The sequence below is a fragment of the Podarcis filfolensis genome (assembly GCF_964270895.1).
Source record: "Podarcis filfolensis genome assembly, chromosome: 11".
In the NCBI taxonomy this organism is placed as follows: domain Eukaryota; kingdom Metazoa; phylum Chordata; class Lepidosauria; order Squamata; family Lacertidae; genus Podarcis; species Podarcis filfolensis.
Genome location: NC_139613.1, coordinates 6646782 through 6660625, shown reverse-complemented (window position 1 = coordinate 6660625; position 13844 = coordinate 6646782). Strand labels below are relative to the sequence as shown.

At 43.9% G+C, this 13844-nt stretch overlaps 1 protein-coding gene across 2 annotated transcripts in view; it reads right to left on the bottom strand.

Annotated features, from left to right (window-relative positions):
• Positions 1 to 13844, bottom strand: part of PIK3C3 (phosphatidylinositol 3-kinase catalytic subunit type 3) — a 111065-nt gene that overhangs the window by 50136 nt on the left and 47085 nt on the right. For both annotated transcript variants that reach the window (XM_083575582.1, XM_083575583.1), the window contains 5 exons: positions 11815 to 11943; positions 10185 to 10254; positions 9796 to 9860; positions 6901 to 6985; positions 3931 to 4005 (listed from right to left, as the gene is read on the bottom strand). In XM_083575582.1, the coding sequence (XP_083431708.1) occupies positions 3931 to 4005; positions 6901 to 6985; positions 9796 to 9860; positions 10185 to 10254; positions 11815 to 11943 (424 nt within the window). The remainder of the gene's footprint in view (positions 1 to 3930; positions 4006 to 6900; positions 6986 to 9795; positions 9861 to 10184; positions 10255 to 11814; positions 11944 to 13844) is intronic.

Here is a 13844-nt window from a genome sequence, read left to right as displayed (position 1 = left end):
CTTTCCCAACATCAGGGTCATTTCCAGGGAGTCTTCTCTTCTCATGAGGTGGCCAAAGTATTGGAGCCTCAGCTTCAGGATCTGTCCTTCCAGTGAGCACTCAGGGCTGATTTCCTTCAGAATTGAGAGGTTTGATCTTCTTGCAGTCCATGGGACTCTCAAGAGTCTCCTCCGGCACCATAATTCAAAAGCATCAATTCTTCGGCGATCAGCCTTCTTGATGGTCCAGCACTCACTTCCATACATCACTACTGGGAAAACCATAGCTTTTACTATACGGACCTTTGTTGGCAAGGTGATGTCTCTACTTTTTAAGATGCTGTCTACACAGCATAGTATGGTACAGATACCTGTACTATACAGTACATTTAATGCAGTATTTTACCACTTTAAAAGTCCTGAGGTTTAACAATCAACCCCTCTTCCCAGGGGTTGCGGTAGGGCAACAGGGGCTTCCTAGCAACTCTCAACACCCTTAAACTACAGTTCCCAGGATTCTTTGAGGGAAACCATATTTGTGTAAAGTGGTTTGATACTGCTCTTGATATGAGGTGCAGGTGGGGCCTTATTGTAGCATATCTTCGGCTCTTAAGAGTTCTGTTTTTAAGGGAACAGGAGTCTTACAGACGAGATCTCAAGAGTGGGAAGGGAACTATACTTCCCCCCTTTTCTGAAATCTTCCTTCTTCTGTGCTGTAACAGTGTCAAAGGGCTTTGCTTTTTCATGAAGCACCAGGAGATGTTGTTGAATGCTTTTTCTGCATCAATTAACATTAATGCTACCTGTTTGTCGCTTTTAAATTCTAAATATTCCAATATATCGACAGTATTTCTTTGCATGGCCAGTTCCGAACCTGAGAGGTTTTATACAGTGAACTTAAGAATATATGAAGGGTCTGCTGGATCAGGCCCATCTAGTCCACTATCCTGGCTTTACCATGGCCAACAGGGAAACCTGCAAGCGGGATCTGAGCACAAGGGAACTTGTGGATTCCAGCAACTGGTATTCTGAAGCATTGCTGTGATCGTGGCTAGTAGCCAACCATAGCTGCCTCCTCCTCCATTAATCAGGTCCAAACCTTTTATAAAGCCATCACTGCCTCCTGAGGAAGTGAGTTCCATAGTTTAAACTACACACTGTGTGAAGAAGTTACCTTCTACCACCTGCCCTGAATCTCCCAACATTCAGCTTCACTGGACGTTCATGTGTTCCGGAGTTAAGAGGTAAAGATAAAGGGACCCCTGACCATCAGGTCCAGTTGTGACCGACTCTGGGGTTGCAGCGCTCATCTCACTTTTAGGCCGAGAGAGCCGGCGTACAGCTTCCAGGTCATGTGGTCAGCATGACTAAGCCGCCTCTGGCGAACCAGAGCAGCGCAAGCGTTTACCTTCCCGCTGGAGTGGTACCTATTTATCTACTTGCACTTTGACGTGCTTTCAAACTGCTAGGTTGGCAGGAACAGGGACCGAGCAACGGGAGCTCACCCCGTTGCGGGGATCCGAACCGCTGACCTGATCAGCAAGTCCTAGGCTCTGTGGTTTAACCCACAGCGCCACCCGTGTCCCTGGAGTTAAGAGAATGGGATACAAAACCTTTTTCTACACGGTGCATAATTTTAGGGTGTGTGTTGGTGTTGGGTAACAGAGGTGACAAGAGCATGAGGAACAGAAGACTGCTTGTTTCTGCTTTCATGGTATGCTTCAACCCTTAAAACTCAGCTCCAGCACATGGCAAGGTGTGAGGGGATCAGCAAAGTAAATTCTGCATTTCTTTTCTCTGGTTACTTCCTCCCACCCTGCCTCTCTCTGCCTCTGCCTCTGCCTCTCTGCCTCTCTCGCTCTCGCATTTTTATTAAAATGATTTTCATAGTTCACAAAGGCACATATACACCTCTGTTTTCAATTCATAGAGTCCTTTCTACAGGTCAGTGACATTCAGTGTGAGACACTGCGAGGTTGGGAGGGAGAGTGGAAGAGAAGGAAGGTGGGGCTGTGATTTCTCCATTCTTTTGCTTAGTGAAACATGCAGAGTTTTTGTGTCAGTGTGTTGCGGATAGGTTCTTTACTGAGATGTTCGTCTCCACTGGCGGTGCGAGAGGTTGGAGAGGGAGCCATGCCAGAGTGAAGACACCCTCCTTTGTTTGTCTCCGTGTTAGTTTCAAATTTGTCGGTTAGCTTTTTTAGTAGGGCGGTTTCTCATACAGTTTGGTACCAGTGGTCTGTGTTTATTCTTGACAGGTCTTTCCAGTGTCTAGTTATGACACTCCTCGCTGCTGATAGCAGGTGGCTTATGAGTTCCTCATATTGTGAATGTGCATTGTTGTGCACCCCACTTACCGTATTTTTCACTCCATAGGGCGCACCGGTCCATAAGGAGCACCTAGTTTTTAGGGGGGGAAATCAATAAAAAAAATCTTATTCCCCCCCCCAGCAGCGGACAGGCTTCTGGGGCTGTCAGAGGAAGCCCAGGTTTGCTGTCTTGGCTTTGTTTTTAGCCCCGGGGCTGGGGCATGGGAAGCCCGAGCTTCCCCCGACCCCAGCCCCCAGAACAGGTCCGGGAGTGGCGGCAAAGCTGTGCACAGCCTTCCCTCCACTCCTGGAGCTTGCGGGGCTGGGGGCTGGGGGAGCCCGAGCTTGCCCTGACCCCAGCCCCCAGAACAGGCCAGGGAGTGGAGGCAAGGTTGCGTGCAGCCTTGTCTCTGCTCCCAGAGCTTGCAGGGCTGGCGGGGGAAGCCCGGGTTCCCCCCCCCCCCAGCCCCAGGGACCACACATTCGCTCCATAAGACGCACAGACATTTCCCCTTAGTTTTTAAGAGGAAAAAAGTGTGTCTTATGGAGCGAAAAATACGGTACCTTTTTTAAAAAAAGTAGATCTGGGGGGTGAAATCCCCAAAAAGGATGTTACTTTTTTCTGTATGCCACAACAGCTGCGAGAATATTACTAGCGAAGAATTGGAAGAAACAAGATTTACCAACTATCAAAGAATGGCAGATGAAGATGATGGACTATAAGGAACTTGCCAAACTGACTGGGAGACGAGAGAGAAGAGATGGAGGAAGAAGATTGGAAGAAGTTTAAAGAATATTTGAAAAAAATATGCTAATATTTAAATCTTAGAATAGTTTTGGAAGTGGATATAGGCTGTAGGGTTAGAAGTAGAAGATAGTGTATTTTAAAATAGTATTATTTGTAAGTGATAAAATGTGAAGATTTTTATGGTAAAAGTAAGTGCGATAAAAAAAATTGTTAAAAATTATTATATATGTAAACTGCTAAAGATGAGGTAAAATGAAAATCAGATGGGGGGGGCTTGGGGTAGCTCTCCTAACAATGTTTAGATAAAACAAGGATAAGACAAGAACTTGTTTGTATTGTTTGTGTTGTTTAGTTGTGTTATAAAATTAATATATATATATATATATATATATATATATATATATATATATATATATATATTTGAAACAAAAAAGCAGATCTGACTCCTTCAACATTTCACAAGTCAAGAATGTTTCAAAAGCATTCTAGTTACGGAAAAGCACTATGGAAATCGTTCTCAAATTTCCTTTTTCCCTGAGCCAAATATGCAACAGGTAAAACATAATTCAGTTTTATAGATGATTAGATTGTTAAGCCTACAGGCCCAGTTAATTTGATCTGTACACCACTCTTAGCTGTTCTTGTCATGGCAGATGTAATGGCACTGAAAATTATTGCAATTATGCTGGGGAAGGAACTTATGGAGTCTTGCACCACCTTCCTTTAAGCGGAAAGCAGAAAATGATTTTGCACCAAGATACAAGTCTCACAAAAGCAATAAGAAGAAGAAGAACAACAACAACAACAACAGTAATAACAGCAATAACAAATAACAATAACAAAGAACAACAACAAATGACAATAATAATAAGTGGTAGTAGAAGAAGTAGTTACCTGTTTTGGTTAGCAACAGATTGTCCAAATGCCTGTCTCCAACGCCAAGGATGTATGTAATTACACAATATCCAGCTGGAAATTTAAAAAAGCAAATAATTGTCAACTGGCACAATTTCTCTCTCTCTCTCTCTCTCTCAGAAATCACAAACCTACACTGAGACAGGATCACTGGGAATATTATGGAGCGAGACTCTGAAAGCTGACCAAGATTTCTGGCACAGGAAGGACCAGAGGCTTCAGAAATAGCTGTGTATACATGAGGTTACCCAACAAATTAGGCACATATGGCCCTGTAGGTTTAGGGATAGACCAAAGGAAGGGTCTTCTCCACAGTTATGTCACAGAATTCACTTCCGGAAGATGCAGTGATGGCTAGCACAGTGGGTTGTTTTCAAAGGGTTTTTTTAAAACAAACTTCTGGGGAGGATAAGAATATCAAAGGTTTCTAGCCATGATGGAGACCGACTACCTTTTGTATCATAGGCAATATGCCTCTGGATAACATTTGCTGGGGAGAAAAATGTGGAGAGGGCTGTCGCATTCAAGTCGTGCTTCTGGCCTTCCCGTAGGTATCGGTTTGGCCACTGAAGGACTTATTCATTTATTTGTTTACCTATTTATAATATTTGTGTTCCGAAGATCACAGGGCACAACATAAAGAACGCAAACCACACGATATTACACAAAAGCGCATTAATAATCAATTTGTTTCGTTCAACTAAATCTGTATACCACCCTTCGCCCATAGAGCTCAGGGAGGTTCACAGCATAAAAATACAAGCTAAAAAGAAATACAAAATATGCTTTGAAAGCAAGAACAAAAACAAACCGATAACCCCCTCAATGCCACACATTTAAAAGAGCATTGGATGTTCATCTGCCAAAGGCCTGTCCGAAGAGGAACATTTTCGTCCGGCCCTTAAAGGTGCATAACGAAGGTGAGCATTCCACAGATGAGGAGCCACTGCAGAAAAGGCCCTGTTTTTGTGTTGCCACCCTCCAGACCTCTTGAGGAGGAGGCACACGAAGAAGGGCCTCAGATGCTGATCTCGGGGTTCGGGTAGGTTCGTATGGAGAGAGGGATTGTTCTTTGCCCTTGCTAATAAATAACACCACTGATCTTTAGTTAGTTCTCTGACTTTGCTAGGAATACAGGAAGCTGCCTTGTACCCAATTTGTTTTTGCTTTTTAAAATGCATTATTGAAATTAGAAAAAAGTAACATATGACAAAATTATCCATACAAAAAAGAAAAGTGTTTGTTACATTGCATCATGCTCTTCTTAAGATTCCAGTGACTTCCCGTCCAACTCCTCATGCTTCTAAACATTGTTCTGCCTATTGCACTATTTATTTGAGCTTTATTTTGTTAGATTTCATAAATATTACGTTTTCTAATACTCATCCAATATATCACAGAAGTTATTCAAGAGCTGCCACAGACTTCATGTTATTACAATAATCCCTGAGATACTTTTTAAACATGCCGCAATTCCTAATAAAAGTTTGTTCAGTGCGGTCTCTCAGTTTTTCTGTTAATTTTGCCAACTCAGCATATTCCAACAATTTATTCTGCCAATCCAGCTTTGTCGGTAATTTCTCACCCTTCCAGTTCGAAGCTATCAATATTCTTGCAGCCACCATGGCATACAAGGATATTTCCCTCGCATTTTTTGCATCGCTGTCAACATTTCCCTTTTTTTAAGGGAAATCCCCTTATTCCAAATAGGATTCCTCGCAAGAAAAGGGAAAAGTTGACAGTTATGATTTTTTGGTATGTCAGGGCCTAGAATGTACACCCACACCCACACCCACAAAATTCTTTTAAGTTCATTTTAGATTACATCCCAAAACACCTTAATTTTCTTGCATGTCCACCACATGTGTAACACCGAGCCTTCCCCTTCTGCATATCTCCAACATTTACTTGGAATGTTCTTATACATTTTAGATAATTTTAGTGGTGTCAAATACCAATGGTATTGCATCTTCGTAACATTTTCCCTCAGAGTGTAACCTGCGGCGAACTTCATGTTGACTTTCCGTAAATTTTCCCAGTCCTCCATTGGGATGTTACAACCAAAATCCTGAGCCCATTTGACCATAACAGATTTTACCTTGCGCCAAGTTTGAACATGCTCCATCTACCGTATTTTTTGCCCCATAGGACGCACCGGCCCATAGGACGCATCAAGTTTTTTTGGGGGGGGAAATAAAGGGGAAAAAAATTATTTCCCCCCCAGGCGCTTGTGGTGCCGGCAGCGGGGAGAAGCGCTCTTCTCCCCGCCGCCCGCCTTGAGATCAGGTCCGGGGACAGCGGGGAGACGCGCTGCGCCTCCCAGCTGTCCCCGGAGCTTGCGGGGCAGGCAGCGGGGAGAAGCGCTCTTCTCCCTGCCGCCGGCCCTCAGACCAGGTCCGGGGACAGCGGGGAGACGCGCTGCGGCTCCCCGCTGCCCCCGGAGCTTGCTGGGCAGGCAGCGGGGAGAAGCGCTCTTCTCCCCGCCACCCGCCTTCAGATCAGGTCCGGGGACAGCGGGGAGACGCGCTGCGCCTCCCCGCTGTCCCCGGAGCTTGCGGGGCTGGCGGCGGGGTGTCCCCGCCGTCAGCCTCCAAACCACTTCGGGAGACAGCGGGATGGCGGCGTTCCGCCTCCCTCTGTCCCCCGACCTTGTGGGGCTGGCGCTGGGGCTCTCCCCTCTCACTCTGCAGGCTTCAGCGAAAGCCTGCATGCACCCCATAGGACGCACACACATTTCCCCTTCATTTTTGGAGGGGAAAAAGTGCGTCCTATAGAGCGAAAAATACGGTAACTCAGTGTTCCCTACACTGAGTAACAGCAGCTCTCCAGAGTTACAGGCAGGAGTCTCTCCCAGCCCAGGGATTGCTTGCAAGGCAGACACTCAGCCACTGATCCGCAGCCGTTGCCCTGCTTTAATGCAATCTGTGCCCTCCTAATGCCATCACTTACCACAGCTTTTGACGTAAGTGTCCATAACCTCTGCGCTTATTCCGTGGGGTCCCGTTTCGCTTGGTGCGTGTTTTCGGAAGAAGTTCTGAAAAAGAACATTGCTCTAATGTTTATTTCTTCTCCCACGTAAAGCTCTGAAAGAGTCTCTGGGGGCTGGCTGAGCTCGTAAGTAGCTGGTGGCCTTGGATAAAATCCATTACTGCGTGTTACTGGTGAACACAGCCCCCCTCTCCTCACCCCCAAGTATCAATCTTGATATTTAAAAGGCATCCAAGGCTCATTGCAGAAATAGCCTATATTTCTTTTAAAAACGGCAGATAACATTAAGCAAAGAACAATCAAGCAAATTACATTTTTTTCCCCTTAGTGCTTACATCGCAGCGCTCAGTTGATATCTGATGGAATTTTCTTAACCTCCGCAATGGAAAGATTTAAAATCACTTTGCATTACACACACACACACACACACACACACACACACACACTCAAGGGCCTCTCGTTCTTTAAAATAATCCCATCCTGTTGAATTTCAAATGCAGAGTTATTGCATAATTACGGAGAGTGCTAAATGCTTCAAAAGTAGATATATTCCTTTTGTGCCTGGGTAGCAAAATTTAAATAGCATTAGCAATTCAAAGCAATTGTGAATGAAGATAGAGGAAACGAATTGCAAAGTGGGCATTAATGTACTTTGTTTAGGGGAGGGAGGGGGCTACAACTAGAATCCCAAGAGCGAATTGGCCTAGAAATATGAACAAGGCCCCCTGGAGAGGAAAATTCAGCTTTAAAAAGTAGGAGGTCAGAGGAGCAAAATCCCCTTTGCCCCAATGCTGACATGTTGCTGGTCTTCAGCATATTAGCCACCACAACAAACAGATTTTTAAAACACGCAACTTTAAGAAAGGTTTTGACAAAGTCCCACACTGACAGCTCCTGAGTAAGCTTAGCATTCCTGTTCCAGGTGGATGTGGTTATCAATGGCTATTAGCCATGATAGCTGAAGTGATGACAAACCTACACAGCATCTTAAAAAGCAGAGACATCACCTTGCCGACAAAGGTCCAAATAGTTAAAGCTATGGTTTTCCCAGTGGTGATGTGTGGAAGTGAGAGCTGGACCATAAAGAAGGCTGGTCGCTGAAGAATTGATGCTTTTGAATTATGGTGCTGGAGGAGACTCTTGAGAGTCCCATGGACTGCAAGAAGATCAAACCTATCCATTCTGAAGGAAATCAGCCCTGAGTGCTCACTGGAAGGACAGATCCTGAAGCTGAGGCTCCAATACTTTGGCCACCTCATGAGAAAAGAAGACTTCCTGGAAAAGACCCTGATGCTGGGAAAGATGGAGGGCACAAGGAGAATGGGACGACAGAGGATGAGATGGTTGGATAGTGTTCTCAAAGCTACCAGCATGAGTCTGACCAAACTGCGGGAGGCAGTGGAAGACAGGAGTGCCTGGCGTGTTCTGGTCCATGGGGTCACGAAGAGTCAGACACGACTAAATGAGTAAACAAAAACAACAAAGTTATGGTCTGCTTCCATAGTCAGAGGCAGCACTGCTTCTGAACCCCAGTTGCTGGAAAATACAGGAAGAGAGAGTGCTCTTGTGCTTGAATCCTGCTTGCAGCTGTCCGACAAGCATCTGGTTGGCCGCTGTGAGAATAGGATGCTGGATACTCCATGGGCCACTGGCATGATCCAACAGGATCTTCTTCTCTTCTTGCCGATGTGGTCCAAAGGAAAAGAGAGCAAGATGTTTGGCACCAGCTTGGCTGCAGGAGTTTCTGGAAGGAGGCGCCTAAAGTGGTCTCCAATCATCTTTTAAGAACTCCACTCCATATTTTTGTAGGGTTTACTCCTTAGCCTTTTCTCCTCCTGAAAATTGTTAGAATATTTCGTTCCACCTTAAGAGGAACAGGCATGACTGTTGTGCGTCACATTCCTGTTTACACTCCAGCACAGCTTGCTGGGAACTTCCGTTTCGTGTACAGCTATTGCTTATGCTGCTTGCTTGGACATGAAAGGGAGAAGACATGAAAGGGAGAAGAGGTTTAGGATCAGAGGTTTCCTTTCCAGGTTGATAAGCCCCACCTGCCCCCCTCCACAACTTTTTACTGTGCTAAACAGTGGCATAGACCTACCCACCTAGGGTGGCGACCTGAATCTCACCCTAAAAAGGAAACTGGCCTTAAGGAGTACACATGGAGAAACATTAAAGGGACCCCTGACCATTAGGTCCAGTTGTGGCAGACTGTGGGGTTGCAGCGCTCATCTTGCTTTATTGGCCAAGGGAGCTGGCGTACAGCTTCTGTGTCATGTGGCCAGCATGACTAAGCCACTTCTGGCAAACCAGAGCAGTGCACGGAAACACTGTTTACCTTCCCGCCAGAGCGGTACCTATTTATCTACTTGCACTTTGACGTGCTTTCGAGCTGCTAGGTTGGCAGGAGCTGGAACCGAACAACGGGAGCTCCCCCGTCACGGGGATTCGAACCACCAACCTTCTGATCGGCAAGTCCTAGGCTCTGTGGTTTAACCCACAGCACCACCCGCGTCCCTATGGAGAAACATTACAACCAAGCAAAAGCATTTATTTGGGTCATTCCTTTTGCAATCAGTTGTGGGTGGTGGGCAGGAGAAGAAATATTAATCAATAAGGGTCACACACACACACGCACACACAAATACTACTCAGTTTTTATTTCCTTCCTTGGAATTTCGGTATCCTAACAGGCTTATATGATGCAGAGTTCCTTTTACACACTGCTTTATCCTTGAATCTCCCACATGTGACGCAATCACAAGGGAAGAACGCCACTGCCAACTTCAAGTGGGCGAAATGCAAGAACGAGCAGATGCTGAATCCAGTACAGGCAACCCAAGTCAAAACACAAACCTGTATACTTTCTTCGGTTGCAAGAACCTCAGCCACAGGGACTGACTGAATGAACTGCATGAAACCTGGAAAATAGCAGGGAGGGTGATAGAGAGAAAGAGACTCAGGGTCAGAAAATCTCAGGTGTAGGTGCTAAGAAGCCAATCTCAAATTCCTATGGGCTTTTAAAAGCAGTGGGGTGGAATTAACTAAGTCTTAATCAGGCCGGAGAACTGTTCTTTAGAGTTTGCATTTTATCAAATTTGTATCTTTGCTGTATCCCACTTTTAAGGGCACCAAAGCGGATGAAAGGTTCATAAAAAAACCCCAAAATTAACATTTAGCACCGAGAGTTCTCTAAATACTCACCGCTCCTGCTATGATGAGTGTGTTTTGGGAGGTAGGCTTACCATGTTTTGTACTAGTGGCCAAGACCTTGTAAGGGGTCAGCTTCAAATCCAGATTCTCCTTGCGTAAGAGCTACAAGAAAAACAGAAGAGACAAGCATAAGGCAGGGGAGAGAGAGAGAGCTAAGAAATTATTGCTGCACTGGAAGACAGAATACAGGTATCTTCTATCATATGTGGTGGCAGTGTAAGGTAATAAAAGCTTTCTGGGAGATGATAGATAATGAACTGAAAAAAAATGTTAAAAATAACTTTTGTAAAACAAACAAACCAGAAGCCTTTTTATTAGGAATTGTAGGTACCGACATCCCAAAGGAGCAGAAAAGACTTTTTATGTATGCAACAACAGCTGAACGGATCTTACTAGCCCAGAGATGGAAAGAAGACGAAGTCCCTACCAGAGAAGAATGGCAAACTAAGCTGTTGGAACTACGCCAAAATGGCAAAACTGACCGGAAAGCTCAGGAACTAAGAAGACAAAAACTTCAAGAAAGAATAAATTATATAGTTATAATTTTTATAATTTATTTATATAAATAAATTATAATTTATTGAGGAGACCACTGTAAGCAGATGAAAACATTAGCATGAATTTAATCTCACTTGTAATGTAACAAACTCTATGGATAATATGGATAGATATAAAATATAGATTTGATATAAAATGCAGTTGAAAACACTGACATTAGGACCCACGGAGGGGAGGTCTCGAGATTCAGAGAAATCTCTGTATATGAAAATGTATTTGGTTTTGTTATAAATCTATATTTGAAAAATCAAATCAAATGGCTTGCAGAATGGCTCAGGGGACAGGTAAGGAAAGAAACCAGCAGAACCAGAGTTCACAGAAATCTCCTGCCAGTGTGGATGTCTTGAAAAAGGGTTTGGACAAATCTATGGAGGACCGTAAGCCATGATGGAAGTTTGCCTCCATATACCAGGTGCTGAGAATGGCAAGTGGGGAAAACGATATTGTGGTCCTATCCTGCTTGTGGTAGGGGACTAGCTAGGCCTTTGTTCTGTGCCAGCAAGGCTTCTAGCTATAAAAACACCTTCAACGTCACAGCTTCCCCATTCCTGATTTAAAGGCTCACCTGATCTGACCTTCCTGTATGGATGTGCTCCCTTCAACCATCACATTTCTAACCTTTATCCGTGCGTGTGAATCATATAAAACCATAGAGTTCCTGAATTGCTGGAATCTTTTCTGTTCAACGTTGGGCTTCAACTCACAGCCCTGAGATTAAGAGTCCCATGCTTTTACCAACTCAGCTATCCTGCGTTTCCCTTTACATCCCTCCTAATATCGCCGTAAGACACTTAGATCACTTAAAAATAAATTTTATTAAGGTTTATAGAGAAAAATACAAAACTTTTCTTTTTTTAAAAAAAACCAAACCAAGACTTTTATCTAGATACAATAAAAGCACAAAAGTGGGGGGCAGGGGGCAGAGAGAAATAAATAAAGGAAGGAAGGAAGGAAGGAAGAAAAGGAGAAGAAAAGAGAAAAATAGAAAAATAAGAGCACTCAGATCATTTTTTAGAAAGTTGTTTAAAGAATGAAATTCTGGCTGCCGTGTTTACAAAGACCTATTCACAATCTCCACACCCCCTTCTGCTTAGCCATTGTCACCTTGTCCATGAGCGAAATGATCTGAAGTATCAGTTGATCCTGACGCAAATCATCCCCGTGTTTAAATATAACAGGATACTTGTCCCCATCTTCAGTCTTGAAAAACAACTGGGCTGGCATTAGGGCGCTCTGGTTAGAGAAATGGAAAAAGCGGCAAATTAAAAGTGTGACTGTAAAAGGACAGCATGGTTGGAGAGGGAAAGAGATACGGAGCTGAGGTTTCTTCAGCCAATATCCCATCCTCTCTAGCTCAGAGGGAGAGCTTCTACTCTGCATGCAGGTCCTAGGTTCAATCCCTGGCATCTCCAGGTAGCGCTGGGGATATTCCCCGTCCGAAACCCTGGAAAGTATATTGCAGTCAGTGCAGAAAATACAGAGCTCAATGGATTCTGTATAAAACAGGTTCCTCTGTTCCTATGGCCAGAGGGGCAGTGATCATGGAAATGTCATTTGCATGAAATGAATTAAGAGTTTGGATTTGATATCCCGCTTTATCACTACCCTAAGGAGTCTCAAAGCGGCTTGCATTCTCCTTTCCCTTCCTCCCCCACAACAAACACTCTGTGAGGTGAGTGAGGCTGAGAGACTTCAGGGAAGTGTGACTGGCCCAAGGTCACCCAGCAGCTGCATGTGGAGGAGCAGGGAAGCGAACCCGGTTCACCAGATTACAAGTCTACCACTCTTAACCACTACACCATACTGGATCCATACTGGGAAAGCTACACATTCTTCTCTCCCACTAGCCTCACAAATCTGTCCGTGGAGAACCAATAAATGGACTGCCAATGCCCCCCCCCCCATTTTTTATTATTATTAAGATTTCACAACAAGGTTTAGCATAATCAAACATGCCAATTACATTTTAACATTTTCAATTGAACGCCCCCCCCCCCCCCCCGGCGACTTCCCCCAACTTCCCTCTCTGGTCTATAACATATTCAATAGAAAAATATAAATATATGGTTAAAATGTGAAGAATAGATCAATAAGGTACCATTTTAATTTTAGTACTGTATATGGACTACCAATGTTTTAAGGCCATGTAAAATGACATTTGTCTGGCACCTGCTTAATATAATATACGCAGGTCGTTAAAAATTTGTTTTATTTTCTCTATGGAACAGCCTTACATTTACAGAGCAAAATATCCTCTTGGATTATACGCCCAGCACATGGAACCTTACAAAAGGACAATACAAGTGGACTCTCCATGCGCCGTTACCACAGCAAAAAGACTGATACTGATGAATTGGAAAAATAAAAATGAGGCTCCCTTCTACAATTGGATTGAAGACTTATATAAACTTGCAACATATGAACAACTTGCATATAAACGCAGACTTTGCCATGGACAAATTCAATGATATTTGGAATCCATTCTTACAAATACTGTAATAGGTTAAGATCAGGTGAAGTACAGTAACAACCTTGTGAAATATACAGTTTTGGGTTCCCCTCTCCCTTCATTTTTCCTTCTACACGGGTTCTGTTTCTCCTTTTCATTTTCTCTCTTCTATTTATGCCTCACCATGTTTAGCGCACATATAACTATGTACTTTTTGAACTTTCAACTTTTTATTTTGAAAAAAAAAACTATTTAACTTTTCAGGTTTTAATCAACACATTGCGGCTGGCTTTTTTCTGAGCTGCTTTGGAACTGCTGTTGTTACACTATGTATTGCTTTGTGCTGTGTTCTCTGTTATATTAATTAAATTTTAAAGAGAGGGAAAAGATACACGTAAGCTAATGATAAAAAAGGATGGAGAGGATGCAGGACTTATGTACTGCATGATCAGGTGTGCAGGTCACAATCCATACTAGCTTCAACCACTCTTCAGCCTAGTGAGAAACGTTCTAAATCCATTTTCACTTAAGTGGTGGAAGGCTGTACTGACTCCGCCCCAAACCAGACATCCACCTGAGATGCCCTGAAGATACTCCTGAACTACATCTCCCATCACTCCCAGGCAGAATGGCCAATAGTCCAAGGTGCTGGGAGTTATAGTTCAGCAATATTAGAAGGGCACCA